The sequence below is a fragment of the Rhinolophus ferrumequinum genome, chromosome 18 (assembly GCF_004115265.2).
Source record: "Rhinolophus ferrumequinum isolate MPI-CBG mRhiFer1 chromosome 18, mRhiFer1_v1.p, whole genome shotgun sequence".
NCBI classification, from domain to species: Eukaryota; Metazoa; Chordata; class Mammalia; order Chiroptera; family Rhinolophidae; genus Rhinolophus; species Rhinolophus ferrumequinum.
In genome coordinates, this window is record NC_046301.1 from 42,573,536 (window position 1) to 42,592,838 (window position 19,303).

Here is a 19,303-nt window from a genome sequence, read left to right on the forward strand (position 1 = left end):
TTAGAATAGTCTGGTCTTTAGAGGAGAATCCAAAGTTGGAGATATACATTTGATAGCAATTTCCACAGGGTTCCTATTCAAATAAAGCATAGTACAAGATAAGGTTACCTAGGAAGAATATGTAGATAAAGCAAAGAACGGAACCCAGGACTGAGCTTTTTGAGGGCCTCTGGTCAACCAGAGAAGGGATAACAATAGAGGAACTGGGGAGTAGTACTGGTGAGGTAGGAGGAAAACCAAAACAATAGGATGTTGTGGAAGCACGGCTATTTATATGTGATCAGCAAGGGACTGAGACAGAGAGATAGGAGGTCTGTACCAGCTAAACCAGGAGAACGACATTCGTAGGAACACATATCTAGAAATGGTTCTTCTGGGTTCTTAGCTATTATATCGCTGCTAGAATTTACACCCACAGCAAATCAAACCTAACAGAGATTTTTCTTTTATCCAGACCAATTCTCCCAGTACATACGGATTCTAAGAACATTTGGAAGACATGATACTTCTGTAACCAGAAGCTTAATTCCATATCTGAAAGAATATTCTAAGTTCCTGTGGGCCGATTCTATATTTATTTTGCTTACTGCTATATCCCCAGCACCTATGACAGTACTTAAAAATTTGTTGAATGAGTTCATTCATGAACACAGCAGGATATGGTATCGCAAAGTAGTAATAATACCTTACCCCTTTATTAATATTATATTGTACAAGTTGCCTGCTCCTAGAGGGAAAGTCTTACACTTCTTTTTAGCCCTTGAATATTATTGTTAATAATAGTTAATCCATAAGTACTTATTAAATAAATCTATGTACAACAAGGTTTTAGCGTCTCTAACACCTGTTAATGTCCACAATGACTATAAAGTTTCATCCAATTGCAGCTGCTCAGACTGGAACCCAGAGCAGATCAGCCAGGACAGCGTGCAGACAGCATTACAAATAAAAACCAAAGATATGCATACAACCAGACTGGTGGCAGGTGGGGCCATATTCTGCCGAGATCCGTGTGCCCATAACATGTCATCCATCCCACAGGTACTGTCAGCCTTCTTTTCGTCGGGATCATGCTTGAAGAGCACATGTTCCTGTTCATCCTGGTGTGTGAGGCCTAAAGGTGCAATGAAGTACCTGTCATCTCCCTGACTGAAGTAGCCCCTGAAAAACAGGAGAATTCAGGCTTCTTAAAAAATATTCCTGCATTTGAATGCTACAGACTTAGAGACTCTAGACAGTTACCAATGCCAAACAGTCCAGGCTCATGGCAATAGAATACAGTGTAACATTACAGCTGAAGACCCCCTTAGAGATGACCTAAGCTTGTTTTCATTAGGAATAAATGGGACCTATTGGGGAGAAGTGACTACTACAATGTCGTATAGATAACCTAGGACAGAGCTGGCACTAGAATGAAATTTCCTGACTCTCAATCCATTGTTCTTCCAATCCTCGTGCTTTGTCTGCTCTAAAGATGCACTGGAAATGAAAGAGATTTTGGAGTCTTATAGATAAGGGTTAAAATTCTGGGTCTACCACTTACTAGCTATGATACCATGGTAAATTACTTAAACTCACATAGCCTCAGTTTCTCTGTCTGTAAATGGGAATAACAATACCTACCTAAGAGGATGGTTGTAAAGATTGAAGGAGATAATATATAAAGCACATGATGAATAAACAATACCGATTTCATCTCACTTCTCTCTGCTAATACTGTGAGCTGAGCTAAGATTCATTCAACCAATATTTAGAGAGAACCCAATATTTGTTAAGCATTGGAATAAAGGCAGATGGTAAAAAAGAAAAGTCATGGTCTCTCCTATCATAGAGCTTACATTCAAATTAGGAAGATAGACGTGGATTATATCTATCTATCTATCTATCTATCTATATGACATATATGTAATATATATAGTTACAGCAGATCATTGCTAAGAAGAAAAAGCACAAGAACATATAATAGGGAGACTGGACTAAGTATTCATAGAATTAGAAGACAAGAGTGGATGTGAGAAGATAAGTTAGATGGTTCATTACGATTGTCTGCATGAAGATCATGGTAGTTTGGACTAGAATGAGAAAAGGTAGTGAACAATCTCAGGAAATATTTAGAACATATAATCAACAAGGCTTGATAATGGATTGAAAAGGGGTAGTTGAGAGGCAATAGGTCATCAAGAAACCTAGGTTTCTGGATCGGCAAGTGGACGGTTGAGTATACTATTCATTGAGATAGGGGAAATACCAGATTGTGGATAAAACTATTAGTTTTATTGGAGGTATATTAAGATTCAGATTTCATTAAGACATCTAGATATGGAGATATATAAGAGGAAATTAGATAACCAAGGCTGGGTATCAGAAGATATCTTACTATAGACAGATATATGAGGACTCCTTAACACAGAGAAAGAAATGAATATCACAGGTATGGATAGGACAGCTAGAGATTTTAGAGTGAAGAGAGAAGGTGGAGAGGAGCTCCCAATCCCTAAAGATTCTGACTTTAAAATTGGGGCTCAAAAGAAGGAAGCAAACAAACAAAAGCAACTCTATAAGTAATTCCGATGTATAATTGATAAACTACTATCAACAGAAGTCATGTTTCCTTCAAATTTCAAAAATTTTGAGCCCTTAGAATTTTCCTAACTATACTAAAGTTAATTATATGTGATATTCTTCAGGTTTATTAAAACACATACATCATCATCGCCATCATCACCACAGGTACATACAAACCATTCAAGAAGTCTTACCTTAGACCCCTACATGTGCTGATGCTAGCTTCAGAAACTTTTTCATCAATGATATGTCCTTGGTAATAACAGTGATCCTGAAGAAAAGAGAAAAGGGGTTTTATAAAGAGAAGTGTACTCCTTGCTAAATTTAAATTTGAAATCTTAAAACAGGGTCTATAATGTTTTTAAATTATTTTATGCTGAATAACAGTCAACTTGGAGATATGAAAAAAATGGTTTTTTACGGTTAAAATCTTATTATTTAGCTAATGATCCCAAATGCTTAGAGAGCATTAACTAAATGGCATAAATGTTGGTGTTGCAGAAAAAGGATAACAGGGAGTATACAGTCTGGAAAAAACAAAATTACAAATGTACGTTTAAAACCTGAGATCCCAAAACATCACACATTCATTCTTTTCCTTGATTGATTGCCATTATTTTTTCCTAACACCTGTGAGTATTTTCCAGTGAATGTGTTATTAAGATTATGTTGTTATTTCTTAATTTATCCGAAGAGTCTCACCAGACTAACTGGAGTAGTACAGTAACCCCTGTCTCCCTTTGGACCAAAATGCCCAATCCTAACCTTTTTTCATGTGGGTGGACTTAATCAAGTACGCCTTTCTCCTTTGGGACAGATGAGCTATTGGCCCATGTAAACCTCTGTGCCATTGCTATAGACGAGAATGTGTGAAGGCCTTCCAATAGAAAACGCAGCTCAGAAAAGATGGCAATGATAAAAAAAAAACCACTCGTGTTACTTCACACTGTTACCTACTCTGAATAAGAGTCAAGAGTGGAAATTATTTAAAGAAAACATAGAATTCTACAATTCTACCATTGAGGAAATGTCTGGAGTTTGAGAGACTGCATGATCTAGAGATTGACTAAGAACACCAGATGTATTTAATTTTTCACTCTTCTAATGAAAATAAGAGGTTCCTTCTGCCCAGCCTCCAGGGAACACTTGATGGCTGGAGAGGGTTACTGTGGTTGTCAAGGAATGACTCTGTTCTTGCCAAACTGTACAAATGATGGAAGACCAATTAAGAAATTACTACTACTGAATAAAGCACCAATGCTATAAATGCTGTTTCCCTTTCAATTGTCTGGAAATCACACTGCATGTGGGTGTGTGAGTCATACCTCAATTAACAATGAATCTAGAATATTCTGTTTTACCATGATCTGTGGGCTAGTGGTGACCTCCTTTCCAGTGGAATTATAATGTGTTTCTGTGTAGTCTGGTGCAAGGAGATCCCTGGAGGGGGGAAAATAAAAAGGTCATGGCATGGTTACTCATGCTAATTGCAAAGTCCAGTGATCACGGTGAGAGCTTTCACTGGGTGTGCGGAATCGTTTTTACTCCTAAGTTCCTTCTCCTAACCCCTCAAAACAAGTCCAAGCATGAAAGGGATGCTTAAAATGGAAAGACTGAGAGGGCAAGGACATTCCTGATTAATGTAGAACAATGTCTGCTTTGTCATCAGACTTTGCAGACTTGTCTGAGGAGAGATTTGAGAATCAAATGGAACTGAGAAGGGTCAAGTTGATAAAAATTACCAAAAAGGTAATGTTCCTCACCAGTTTAGGATCACTGCGTTTCCACCTGGCCCTTTCAGTACCAGTGACTATTAACAACTGTAGCAGTGAAGAGTTTAGTGGAAATTGACTTGAACTTGGTAACTAGAGCCCTGTTAGCATTTCCACTGAGCTTCTTAAAATTCTTTCAATTATCACGCCAGAAAATAGGAGCCTGAATATATTTTTTAAATAATCAGGGCAAAGAGAAAAGAAAGTGACTAAGATGTATTAAATGCGATCTCTATACAGGCCACTGGGTTAGACATGTCACATGAATCATTTAACATAATCTCTTCAACAATCCTACAAGGTAAATATTACTCTTCTTATTTTCCAGACGAGAGTAAATCATTTGAGTGGCATAGGACCATATCTAGGTCTGCCTCCAACCAAAGCATGTATTATTTCAATTATATCACACTGTTTCCAGACTCCAGTCAGCTGTGATACTTTGCAAAACATGATAGTCTATTTTTCTATCTTGTTGTCCTTTATAGAACAATTTAGGGATTAAAAAAGCTTTAAAGCAAAGATTTAGGAAAAACTGCTTTTGAAGTAGTCTAGATATAGGATGGTCAAGATCTGGGTGAGAGTTGAAGCAGCGAAATTTGAAAAGAGATGTTGAATTTCAATGAATGGGATGAAGGGTATGAAGGAATAAGAGCGCAATGTGATGTATGAGAAAAATGGACAGGTTAGTGGATAGCTGCACAGAAAAGGCATTGCTGTTGGGATCAGAAGGGCTCAGTTCTGGTTTTACCACTGATTTGTTCTTTGGCCCTTCAGTGGATTTAACCTTATATATGTCTCCTTTTCTTTTTTTTTTCTTTTTTTTTTTAAGAAAATGGTTGCAAATTGTTTTAATATCTAATCTTTCCTTTTTTTCAATTATAGTTGACGTTCAATATTATTTTATATTAGTTTCAGGTGTACACTTAGTGGTTAGACATTTATATAATTTATGAAGTGATTCCCCTGTTAAGTCTTGTACCCATCTGGCACCATAGTCATTACATTCTTATTGTCTATATTTTCTGTGTTGTTCTTTACATCCCCATAACTATTTTGTAACTTCCAATTTGTACTTCTTCATCTTTTCACCTTTTTTCACCCAGCTCCCCTAGTTTGACAACCATCGATATGTTCTCTGTATTTATGAGTCTGTTTTGTTTGTTCTTTAGATTCCACATATAAGTGAGATCATATAGTGCTTGTCTTCCTCAGTCTGACTTATTTCATTTAGCATAATAACCTCTAGGTCCATCCATGTTGTTGCAAATGGTAAATTTTATTATTTTTATGGCCAAGTAATATTCCATGGTATACATACATAATACACACACACACACACACACACACACACACACACAACACACATATATGTTCCACATCTTCTTTATCCAGCTGTCTATTGATGGGCATTTTGGTTGCTTTCATATCTTGGCTATTATGAATAACATTGCAGTGAACACAGGGGTGCATATATCTTTTTGAATTACTGTTTTGGATTTCTCTGGATAAATATGCAGAAGTCGAATTGCTGGGTCATAAGGTATTTCTATTTTTAATTTTTTGAGGAACTTTCATACTGTTTTCATAGAGGCTGCACCAATTTGCAATCCCACCAACAGTGCACAAGGGTTCTCTTTTCTCCGCATCCTCGCCAGCACTTGTTTTTTGTTGATTTATTGATGATAGCCATTCTGACAGATGTGAGGTGATATCTCACTATGGTTTTAATTTGCATTTCTCTGATGATTAGTGATGTTGAGCATCTTTTCATATGTCTATTGGCCATCTGTACGTCCTCTTTGGAGAAATGCCTGTTCAGGTCCTCTACCCATTTTTAAACTGGATTGTTTGTGTTTTTAGGTGTTGAAGATTATCTGTCTAATATTTCAGTGTTAGAATAAAATGCAATGATGTAGGGAGTTAAAAAATTTATCTGCAATTTCATAGAATTTGATAAAATGTATGTCTGCCTGCACCTCATTCATTGCTTTATTACTAGAAGTATCAAAACACTAGTAAACTTGTTTTAGTCAATGTGCTTCTACTGCTTCAATAGGAAGAAATGTTCGCCAAACCCCAGGCCAGTTGAGAAAAAAAGCTGATTAGCCAAAGTTTGTGAGAGCCATAAGTAGTAACAGACTCAATTAGCACACTTTCCACATGGAACTTGCTGTTGGTAAGGATTGTATCAGAACTAAGACACTTACTTGGATTTTTTCAAATAAAGCACTGCGATTTTTCCATTAACGGTCATTTCATACTTCAATTCAGTTTCAAATTTTTCCTGCAAAAATGCACAAACATTTGCTGGTAATTAAAAACACACACAAATATTCATTTGGCTAGGTCCATCTGGTCTCTCAGTCTCTGCTCCAGTAAAAGGCACAGTTGTAAAATAATAATAACAAAACTCCTTTTCTTCAGACTTTCAAAGGTATTTAATCTAGACTGAAACCTGTGTAGCTTCTTTGGAGCCAGATCACATCCTCAGTCACATGCAGCATGAATTCTGGCTGTTTTCAGTAGTTGTTAATTAATTCTTCGCACAAGAAAGACCAATAGCATCAATACTAAACCACTAGAATAAGTTTCAAGACCTTGGCTTATACTGGTAAGATAGTGTGCTTACTAGTCATAGGATGTACCTGAGCAAAAAGAAAAGATTCTATGTCAAGGGAAAGAATGTACCTGCTGCACAACAGACTGGCTTCTCTAGTCTATGCTTGGAAGAAGATAAGTGTGATATGGCAGAACTCAGTAATCCTAAAAGGGCAGGACTGAAATATCAGACATGCAGAGGCATGGGCCTTATATCTATAGATGGGCCAAGGGCTGGAATCACAGAGAGACTGTTAAGGTTTAGTTCTGTATGTTCACGGAGAGGGAACAAAAGCCACATGGTATGATCACCCGATAAAATATAGTATACTAGTTAAATTCAATTTCAGATAAACAGTGAATGTTTTTTTTAAAATATAAGCCTGCCTCATACAATAGTTGAGAATACTTAATGCTAAAAAAAAAATTCATTGTTTATCTGACATTCAAATTTAAGTGGATATCCTGTATTTTTATTTGCTAAATCTGGCTATTCGACATCATGGTAGAGTCCAGGTGATGTAAGAAATAATGGAAACTAGACATCAGTATATAGGAAAGGAGATGAGGTTCTGAGATACCTAAACAAGGGAACCATTACCAGGGAAAAGCAGATTAACTCTTTTGGAACGTTTCTTTAATCAGGAATTACTTTGAATGGTTCAATCAGATACTTTCTATAGGGTTATTTAAAGGCACCCACCAATGTCTGAGAACACCAATGTCACTTCAATACTAGAAAGTAAACATGATTGAGTTATATGTATTTGTGAGACAGCATGGACGCATTCAGTGCTCATCCCATTATATTCATCATGTCCAATAACATGTTGTCTTTTATTCTCTGCAACTAAAGGGAGCAAGGAGAAACTTGCAAATATACTGGATAAAACTACAAACATAAACATAAGATTTACCATATAAAGAAACATTAAAGCATTCAAATTATTGAGGCAAAATTTCCTTTGATTCTTTATGGGATTTAATGTTTTTATTTTCTTTAAAAGATAAAATCAGTGTGTTTTGCAAAGATTTTTTTGAATCAATGAGCATTTTTAGAATCCCTTCTGTAGGACAGGGGCTGAGTGATGAGGGTGAAGGATAGGCAGAGACATGTCAGAGACATAGAAAATACTTTTGTTTTTTTAATTGACCTGGGCAGTTTCAAACCAGAAGAGAAGATTACATACTCTCTCTCACACATACACACACGCACACGCGCACACACACGTATACACACCATCACTGCAATAAAATAAACATTAAAAAATCAAGAGCCAAATGGTGAAACACTGACCAGGATTAAAACATGACTTCAGGAAAGGGATCTATCGGTATGTGTATGATTATTCCATGTTGACTTCGCACAGAATGTAAGATAGGTTGGACTTTACACATAGGCTTTACATATACTATAACTAGCAAGAAATCCTTAAGGAAGGGCATAGAGATAGAAACAAGCATATTATTAAGAAGTGCCTTGAAAATACCAAGGCTGACTTAAAGGAGGTTAGGCTGACAGCAGAAAGAAAACAAAATGGTTTAATAAACTGTAGCATTAAGCACAAAGAGCCTTAAAAGTTAGTCATAAGAAGTGGAGTACGATAGGTTACGCAAGATAGCATCATAGCTACTCTTGAACAGGGAGTTAATAACCTCATTGTGCTTTGCTTTTCATGTACATTATTTCAAAATAGCCATATAAAATAAACATTACTATTATTATCTCAATTTTAAGGCAAAGAATTTGAAGTTCGTGTGTGTCTAAATTTATATAGGGAGAATTAACAAAGCTAAACATGAACAAGATAAGCCTTCTGAATTTAGATCCTTTACACTTTCACTATGGATCAGGAAAATATAAGGTTCATACAATCAGTTAAGTGAGTAGTAAACTAGATAATGTATTTGCAATAAATATCAGAAACATTATAATAACTGTATCCATCCATCTACTCAATCATTTCAAATATTGACTGATCATCACATGTGCCAATAACTACTCTATGGTTTTTCATCAAAATAAATTGTTCAACAGCTTAAATTTATTTTTACACTTTTGAAGAACTCAGTTTATGATTGTGACTAAAAAAACAACACTGGAACTATATTCAAATTTTTCTTAAAACTATTCAGTGAGAAAATTTTTAAGAGACTGACACAAAATATTTGAAGAAAGCCATATAGACTGTTGACTGAAAGGAAAGTCAATGCATATGGCACCCCTTTAAATTTAGAGATTTAGTGGCAATATTTTGTTGAGAGATAATTTTTGGAAATAGGGTCTACTACTGGTTCTGCTATTATAAATATGTTTGCTTTAAAAGAAATAATCTGTGAGGAAATTTGTTCAGTAAGGGGAATATGAGCTCCCCAGTGAGTTGCACCTTCCAATAGACAGATGCAAGTTATTATTTATGTCTCATTTATCTGGATATTCCAGGCTCCCTGCAGAAGACTTCCAAGTCTAAGTAATTAGAAAACTGTTGTTGAATAAATCATCATGTTTTAGCTTTCCTCTAATTGACATAGAATGTGTCATTTTATTAAGTAGTAAGAATTATACAATCTTTAATAGCTGCTTTTTTAGAAAAGACAGAGGTAAATTTCACGTTTAATTACAGTAATTAATCTTAATATGAATACATGCATGTGTTCATCCACAATATTTTATTTTCTACTTCAGTTTTAATGTTCATGGTTTTGTTTGTATGTGTGCATGTGTAGATAGATAGATTATAAACTGTATCAAATTTCTTTGGGAGTACACAGAATAAATTATAAATTACCATAAAAGTGTTAAAGTTCACTCTGTGTGTGACCATGGACAGTTTATTTTAATTGTCAGAAACTTAATCTGAAAAATAAGGCTAATAATAAAATGTTGGGTTATTGTGAAGATTACTACAGATAACATAGGTCAAAAAACAAATAAAAATGTATATATATAAATATGAATATGTATATATTACATATAGTTATACATTTATATGTATATCGTGTGTGTGTATGTATAATATATATTTTATCAGGGGTGTCAAAAAAATTTATACAAGTGGACATTTTGGTCAATGTTGCTCAAGCAGTAGTTCACCGTAATCAGAAGTGTCTGGACACTGATGGTAACCACTTTGAGCACCTCTTGTAGTTGCAGAAGTCAAATGTGACTTATATTCATCTTTTGTTATCTGCATATGTTGAGTATTACAATTTTAATACAGTTTTCTTTCTTAAAATGTGTATATATATTTTTTGGCACTGTGTGTGTGTGTGTGTGTGTGTGTGTATAAAATATGTATGTATATTCGAGATTCTTTGTCTTTGTTAAATCAAAAGCTGTACCTGTTGGTCTGGCCCCTTGATCTCTCTTTTATGTAGTGGATGAAGTCTTCTGGGATAAACCACTTCATAGTTCTTTACTTCAGGGAGTTCTTTTATAGCATTTACTGAGAGAAAAAAAAAAGAGTAAGAGAAAATTTAGCTGAGCAGAACTCACACAGGTGGGTCAGCAATGGTGATCTTTACCATATTCCTGATGAGCGATGCCACACACACAGGTGTTGAGTTACGTAAGAGGGTTATTCAAGTACAGACACCAGAAGCCATCAACAAAATAAGAAACACATTCTTCTTGTCAAATCTTTACTTTAACCTATATCTACAAATGGCCAACTGAAAGTTTACAAGTGTTTCTCAACTTAGTGAAAATATTTCTTTTGAATTTTCCCACTTCTCTTTGTTATCCTGGATCCCTTGCCGAGGAATGCAGCAAGCAGTACTAGCAAAAGACAGTAGAGGAAGGTCAAAGCCAAATAAATCCTCTAAGAAGCTAATCAGTGTCAGAGCAATTGCGTTGAAGCACTCTGAAAACTATACAGTGTTAGAAAAATGAAATAACTAATAACTAATGGATGCCACTTTGGAGTTCAATATATTTGTTCTGGGTTTTCCAATAGCAATGTTTTCCATTAATAAAAGAAACTAAGTCATTAAGAAAAGATTCCAGTTACCAGTTCCATAGAAAAGGCTGGTAATACAATACAGACACACCTTTATTTTTCCATCCAAAATATGAAAAAAAAAAAAAAAGAAAAGAAAATTAGAGAAACATACAACTAGAACACAAGTACTGGCCTAGAAGGAAAATTTTTGATCCTGCCGTTATACAGTGAAAGAGAACTGGAAAGTTATCTCATCCAACTTTTTATCTGCATCTTGAATTCTCATTTCAATGTTGTTTCTAGAAGTTAATTTTGAGAGAAATTCAGTTTTTCCAAAGTTAACACGACTTTCTCTTTTCTTTTTTATTTGCCCACGTGGTCCAGTCTCTGCTTTGTGCAGAGTGGTGCCTGAGGAAATGTTTGCTCTCTGGCTGCTGAAGGGGTTGTAGGTCCACGTAGAATGTAGATGCAATAGGGTCCTACCCAGTGATTTACTAACGCTGTGACTGGAAAGCCTTTAGTCCTCTGTGTAATAACTAGAAGCCTCTCTAAAGGTAGCCCTAGTTCATTAAAGTACTCAAATTGACATCCTATTGTAATATACATTTAGGTTACTATGGATGATCTTTTAACAAACAAAACTGAATATTTTTTTGTGAGTCCTCTTGGATGACTGTACACGTATCCCAAAATACCCCCAAAGAATATTTAGTTTTAAAAAATTCCTTCAGAAACTCAAGTAGGAACTTTCAAAACCTCCTATGATGTCAATATTCTTTTATCATTTTAGGGTGGCTTCAGTTATTTTGACCACTCAAGAGCTGTTTAAATCTAACTTTGAAAGACAGGAAATGTGATTAAATGGGCTAAAAAGTTGAGGTGTTAATGTAATAAAATGGCTTTTGTTTCAGTGACTTGAGATTTACTCTTAAAAATATTTCAAAATCACATCCATGGCATCAACACTAGAATACATTAATGTGGGCTTTAATTTCAGTTTTTTAATTGTTTGAATAGAGGCGGCAGATTTAATGAACCCTAAGGCCACTTCAAGTAGCCTACGATTTTAGGCAAATAAATACAGAATTCCCTATAAACTTTTTCAAGAGATGAGAGTCATTTGAATAAAGTTCTAATCAGCTGTGATAAAATAGGTCTCATTACATAGTCATACTTCCAGAACTGCCTCACAAGGTTTTTCATTTACCTCTTGCTGTTATAATCATCTTTTAACTTCTATTTAGTGAATTTTGGGTAAAGAAAAATAGTAACATTAGTTATAACCAACTTTTACAGCAGAAGTTCAGAAGACTAAAGGGATATTAAATCAATCATTGTCTTTTTATTGAGGGAAAATTTTTATAATTACCGTAATTATTTCAAACCAATAAGATGCCAAGAGGTAAGAAAATTATGCGTGCAAGACATTAACTGATGGTAATGACACGTTTCTCTACAGCCTCCTGTAGCTGTGATGCCAAACAAGCCTACCATGAAGCATACCTACTGTCTGGTGGGATGTGTCCTTTCAGTGCATTTAGTCCCATGAATATGGACCCCATGAAGCCATATATTCGCCAATGTTGCACACAGAGTAACTCTTAAAAGTGCTATATGAAAAATGGTTTTTACCCATTACATACCTTCTTCTGAAAGGAAATGTTAGTCAAATCTGCCCTCAGCTTATAAAATAATAACCACCCAACTGATTCTTTTTATAAAAGAAGAAAATGGTTAACACATGCACATTTCTCATTCAGAAGAGGTCAGAAAGGAAGAAGCTAATCCAACCAACACAAGTTGTCTTTGATATATACGCACCGATCTTCATGCTTCTAAAAGTATCTAAATTCTTGTATTTCATGAAATCAGAAATTACCTCTTAAATACAAAGTTGAAATATGTAAATTAGCAGGTAATTTTATTTTCAATTCTTTGTTTGATAGCAGAGCACTTCCAAATGCAACCAAAATAAATCAATACATAAAATAACCCATAATTTTTTTTAAAGTCTTCAGCAACCTCTTACTTTCTTTAATTTGAGATGAATGATTTCCAGCTCTTCCCAAACTCTTACGACATACCACTTACTCTAAAGAAAAGAGGTAGAATTTCCCTTACTGGCCTTTATTTTTCTGAAACCAAGAAGGCCCCTGAATGAAGGCAACTTGAGATATAAAATTTGCCCTGCAGTTAGAGATGCAGCAGACCTAAGTATTGTTTGGCTCATTCACCCTTAAAACTGATGGAGATGGTTCAGCCTCCTCCCAGCTGAATAACACAGGCTAATTATTTTGAAGCCTGTGGAACAAACACAACTAACCACCATCCTGGGATTACACAAATCTGAGCTGTAACACAATATGTTTCTACTAATTCATTTTAATACTTGCTTTCTCTCTCCCACAGAACTCATATGTGCTGGATTACTTTTGACTAGCAAACTGGATCAAGAAAAATAAATCTGTTGTTTTGGTTTAGATTGGATAATTATTTTTATGTTTATTAGTTTTTAAAAGGTTAAAGGTTGTTAAAAGATTGATAGAACAGACATTGGACTGGATTGCTGCTTTATTTTTTAATGTGTTTGGGGCCATTTTGGAGTTTAGCACATTTGTATATAATATTGACATTTTCATTTTTGCTCTGATCTGTTCAAAACTGTTTAAAGCAATGTCTTTCTAAACTGAACACATGACATTACGCCCTGAATCAGGGTTTATGCAATGATATTGATTTAAGTTCTGGGATTCTTTGTACCTCCTCAAACCAGCTGATGATTTCAAATTTCATGTAGGAAAAGTGAGTACAAACACTGAGGGAAAAAACACATTCTAATTAAGTCTATCATTTTGGCTATTAAGATGAAATTATATATACTCTCTGAGGTCTTCTAGTCACCTTAGGAAGGCAAGAAAGAATTGTTAATTTGAAATAAAATAATTGCAAAATTACTGTACCCCCTGGATATTCTGCTTCAATATAGTACAGTCCTTTCTTCTTTGTCAATGCACTTCATTCCTGCCCCCAAAACACCTGTCACATCCTTTTAAGTATTTTTTTCTTTTCTATGATGAAATCCCATAAGGTATTTTTCTCAGGGAATTGTTAAGTTTATTAAAAACGGTTGGCCTGGTTTTACCTCATTCTTTTATTTCATGTATATGAGAAGTGGGCAAAAGTCATGGTCTGAGAAGCACATATTTGTGTGGTTTTTTTTGGATGATGGGGGCTGACAAACAAAAAAGGAAGAGCTGGTGAAATGAAAATCGCTTCACTTCTTACATTCTGGCTGGGAAATAAATCTACTGGAAATAATATCAGGGTATTTCAGTGACCAAGGAGCCAGTGTTGAAAATGCAAGGCGAAATGTAAAAGGAGGGGGCAGCTTTCTGTTTGAGAGGGAAGATAAGGTGGGCAGCTTTCTGTTCCCCCATTCTCACAAGAGACACTCAGAACCTTTGTTCCCACCACCAAGTAGTTGCAGTATCACACTTTTAGGCATGACTTCTAAGGAAATTGCATTTCTTGGTGCCATGTGGTGAATGTAAACATGGGGGAACAGAATCAGTTGGTATGCCCCATTTCACTGAAAAGGCTATAATGCGAGTGGACTCCAGTGTTAGCTATGTGATTCTGTTCATGGGTCCAGTCTGAATCTTTATGCTGTTGGATAAAGCTAGTACCCAAGCAATTCTTATATTTCAACCAAGCAGAGGGTCCCACAGAGTTTCTAATGATACTATTTTTGGAGACTGTAGGGAAAGAAAATTTTTATTAAGTTCAACTCAAAAAGTAGGAATTTTAAGTCAATAACATGAATGCCTAGCACAGTTCTATATTTAAAGATATTACGTCAAACATTCACAAGTCTGGAAAACAAATCAGAAACAAGAGGAAAAGGAAAATCACTTTTAGTGACAAAGTATAGAGTGAGGAATAAAAATTGGCCAAGGCAATGTGTTTCCCAATCTAATTTAACCAAAAGCTAATGGGAGAATTTACCAGAAATGGAGAGACGTGCTAGACAGGATTGATTATTAGGAAGTAGGATTCCTCTACTTTTAAATTCTTAAATGTTTGCTATAATCAGCAAAATGGAAATGAATGATCCGCTTACACTTAGCAACAACATTCTTGTCGTCAAGTCATATTGCAATGATTTATAAAACCAAGTTGGTCAACTATTTCTAATTAGTCATATTTATTATCACCAGGAATGAAAGGACAAAATATAAAAATGTACACTCAAAAAGAACAGGACATGCCAACTGGTCCCAGTAATAACAGCATATACTTTCCAAAGCCGTCCATACAATGATAACCAGTCAAACCCACGGCATCTTTCCTGCTCTAAAAATGACAGGGTGGGTTATGATGAATTTCACTTTTCGACTTGAAGATCCTATTCATTATTTAAATTATGGTGAATGACATCTTCCCTTTGGTTTCTATATTCTCAGATCAGACATGTAAATATTGATTACGGACGTCTCCTTGCCTCTCCTTCACACTGAGTGTTTACATCAGTCACAGCCCGCCAAAACAAAACCAGCCCAACAGGTTAGTAAAACTGCTGGGAAAAAAATATATCAGGAGAAGATGAAAAGCAAGCTGTTCACTGGTGCATTTAATAGAACATGAAAAAGACTTAACCACCTACCTGGACCTGGAGAAAGGAAGAAAGTGGCCACCAGAAGAAGAACTTGCAACATCCTGGGTGATTCCAGGAGCATGGTCTGCCTTTCTTGCCCAAACAGACATGCACTGCTTGGTCTGTGGCTGCCTCCTGTCAAGTGAGACAGAATAAAACTCCCAGGTGCATTCTTGTCTCTGCTTCAGGAAGTGTTTGCTGAAGGTGTTGCACAATCTTGAAGCTGTGGCCACATAACAATGGCACAGCAGGCGGAAGTTCTGGGTGCCTCCTAGCTCTAAGATTCCTTTATCATAAGCTATGTTTTCTCTTTCCTTCTCCCCATTCAAAAGCAGTGCATTTCCAATACATTACTATAGCCTGATTAGTCACCGTAAGATAACAGCTTCGACATATCTTGATAAATGTATGTATTTATTATATCTAGATGCAGGTTAAGGGCATTCTTATTTTTAACCCGTGCTCCAAACTGTGTAGTTCCTATATATCGGCATTTATGAAATACTGACAAAGCCCCCCTTTTTAAATACATGCCTGACGTCATTTGAAGTGCATGGTATACAGTGTCACTAAATCTTATAAAAACATTTTCGATGTAAGTCTTTACATCTCCAAGTTACATATGAGGAAAGTGAAGCCCAGCTGTCTGAGGGAGCTGTCCTAAGGACTGTAGCACTGTGTAGCTTATGAAAGATTATTTTGTGGTAGCATTCACTAGCAGGGTTTGCCCAGATCCTAGCTCCCTCTCTCAGGGAGCACAGTTCACTGGGGAATGAATGTCAGAAAGAGAAAATCCTTCAAGTAAGCTGGCTAGGGAGAGATTGATAGTGAAAGCATCCTACAATACCCAGGAGGAAGCCGATAATGAGAATTAATGTATCAGGGAGGCCCTGGTCTTTCGATTGGTACTGCCTTTTTATTGGTGATTTGGAAGGCGTTTCTTGGAATTGAGAATCTGTAGCACAGTATGATACTCTCCTCCTATTTTTTTTCTTGGTGCACACCTTGAAAAATAAACCACAGGAAAAACAGACACAGATAAATGGGGAGGGGAGATATTCAAAGTTTCAAACATCTTATCTTTATGGTAGATGGTGCCTCCTTTTTACAAGTAGATGGCCCTAAAACCTGGGAGCGGGAGGATGGGAAAGAAGGAGCCATCTATGGGTAGTTTCCTAAGACTCATAGATTGAATCTGATTAAATAAATATAATTATCCTGCTGTGTTCTCTGGATATTTATTTCATTCAAGGGTTTCAAAATATCTTCAAAATATATTTTGAAGAACAGTAATTATGTTCTACAATTACTTAGAACCATTAAATTATATGAATTAGTGGTCATGTCTTGAACTCGGCTAAAGGTGGGTGATTACTGAAGCACCAGGAAGACCTCATTGTAACTCTGTTTTACACATCAGGATCATAATAGCTCTGCTTCTAGGTGCTCTAGTCATGAGGGGCAGAAGAGGGATGGCACACACAGAAGATGGTATCTTTCCTCAAAAGAACTTCACAAAAATCTGTTTTCAGCCCAGAATTCTCACTATTCTTTCTGCTTTCTGTTTTGATTATTTCAAAGAATGAATGTCACGCAGAAGGACGAGGAAATGGTGTTAGTGCTGACGGCTGGAGATGAGAGGAAAGGATGATTCAGTCACCACTTACTAGGTCCCACTCAGGCCAAGGGGACGCAAGGTCTTTTTAAGGGGAAAAGGAGAAGGATACAATATTTCCTGGGTGATTAGAATGTGCCTGTTGGTTTATATTGTGATGTATCACTTTTCACCACAACTCTTAAAGGGAAGTATTAAAATCAAAGACAATAGATCTTTTCTGAGCATGTGTGGCAAATCTTGGGATTATTGGATATAGGATCTTTGATATGTTTTTATTTAATTAAACCATTTCTAAATAGCCTTGCTCTTCCAATTGCTTCTGGAATGGACAGAGAGGTACCACTCCTTCAATCCAAAGATGATATAGCATCATTGAGAACTGAGAGGCACTGCCTTCTTTGCTTTCCCTGTACCCAGAAATGAACTGCAGAGTTGGCATGGAGTAAATGTTTCTAATGGTGCTATTAAGGGATGTGTTGTGGGCTTTAAGAAACTCAGGTTTGAAAATGGATGAAGATATTCCTTCTCTCTGCTCTCTACACTTGTATACATGTTGGAAATGTATCTGATCAGATCTCTACCACTACTTAAAGTAACAGAACAAACAAAAGTGCAAACTTAGCATTTGAAAGTAACCTCCAAGAGAATAAGACTGGTTACTGTCAAATTCAAAATTTTTAAATATTTTCTTATGTTTTAAATAAATAATTCAACCACTGAGAAACATTCTAAGTAATCTGAAATATAAAATAAATTTTATGCATCAAAATGTTAATTATGTGATTTATAAAAGATAAAACTAAAATTAAGTATCCAAAATTAAGAAGGTGGGTTTGTAAGCTACTGCATGCCTACTCAATGAAATGTTAAGCCAATATTTAAAGTTACCTGTACAATGAACTTCAATATTATGGGAAATCATTGCATCATAATACTAGGACAAAAATAAAGCAATAAAGTTATATGCAAAATCATCAAAATTAAACAAAAACCACTGAGAATCATTCTAAGAAAATTTCAAAGACCTACGCAGAGTAAAAAACAAAAACAAATTCCAAAACATTTAAAGAGATTTCTTTTATGTGTGTGCTGAGATGTGTTTTTATACCTTTTCTTTCTATATTTCTTAACTTTTAAGCAGCATTAATTTTATCATTTAAAAATTATGTAAAATAAACACAAAAATATCTAAATCTTTTCCAAAATTATTGATTGCTCTTCCTTCCCCTAAACTGAGCTCTCCTTTAGAATATGTATTAGTCTTCATCATTGTATCCCCAAGACCCCAACACCCCAACACAGTGCTGAGAAAAAAGTAGCTACTAAATATATGTTTGCATACTAAATTATTGATTGAAGGAGGATCACTCGTAAAAAACAAGTAGAGCCTCTGAACCACAAGTCATGAGCCTGAGAAAAAAGGAGAAAAAGAGCTATTATTCTTTTAAAGCCTTAGGGTTTCCTATTCTACTTTATCATGTTCCCACCTGTGGGAAGTAGATAGTGTGACACAAATGAAAGAAAGCTATTTGCTGTTAAGCTTAGTAAATATACTTTTACATGAGAAAGCCAAGAGATTTAGTTGCCATCTTTCAGGTACTCTATTTATATAAGATTTTACTTTCTGGCTTATGTGTTAATATCAGCCGCTTATCCCTCTGCCCTTGAATTACTAGCTGTGTGCTTAAGATATGCTATATTCCATTAGGTTCTTTGTGACATGAAGAGGCCTTGCCTCTCACTGTACAACATCTAAATTAAAAGCAGTAGGTAATCATCAGAGATTTACTGGGCCCAATCAAATTGATTAAGCCCAGTTGCATAATCTGATGTACTTAACCAACAGACAAGGGCTGGCAGTGATTCCTACTTTTTCTGTGCTCCATTATTGGCCTACACTCTCCCCACTCTCCTTCTGGTATAAGAATTAAAATTAAGACTCTATATCATGTGTGCTTTTACACCTGAAGAAAACTGAGAGGGCTTGCATTGGCCAAACCACAAGTTTCTCTCCCTACTCTGCTCCCATGGATGAGATCCCCTAGTCAAACTTCCCTTCTTATATATCTTTAGCACCTAGAACTGTGCATGTTTCAGAGTAAGTGCCCAATAAAATTTGTTAATATTTCTCAAATGAATGAATTCAAATTAA

General features: G+C 35.7%; 1 protein-coding gene across 3 annotated transcripts in view; it reads right to left on the reverse strand.

The window, feature by feature from the left end:
* The window catches only part of ADAM28 (ADAM metallopeptidase domain 28), a 50,065-nt gene extending 34,395 nt beyond the window's left edge, over nucleotides 1-15,670 (reverse strand). For 2 of the 3 annotated variants that reach the window (XM_033134541.1, XM_033134543.1), the window contains exons 1-6: nucleotides 15,543-15,670; nucleotides 10,281-10,384; nucleotides 6,548-6,624; nucleotides 3,927-4,005; nucleotides 2,760-2,836; nucleotides 969-1,161 (exon numbers count right to left, since the gene is read on the reverse strand). In XM_033134541.1, the coding sequence (XP_032990432.1) occupies nucleotides 969-1,161; nucleotides 2,760-2,836; nucleotides 3,927-4,005; nucleotides 6,548-6,624; nucleotides 10,281-10,384; nucleotides 15,543-15,615 (603 nt within the window). In that variant the 5' untranslated portion in view covers nucleotides 15,616-15,670. The remainder of the gene's footprint in view (nucleotides 1-968; nucleotides 1,162-2,759; nucleotides 2,837-3,926; nucleotides 4,006-6,547; nucleotides 6,625-10,280; nucleotides 10,385-15,542) is intronic. The other variant, XM_033134542.1, reaches the window with a different exon arrangement.
* Between the last annotated feature and the right edge of the window lie 3,633 nt (nucleotides 15,671-19,303).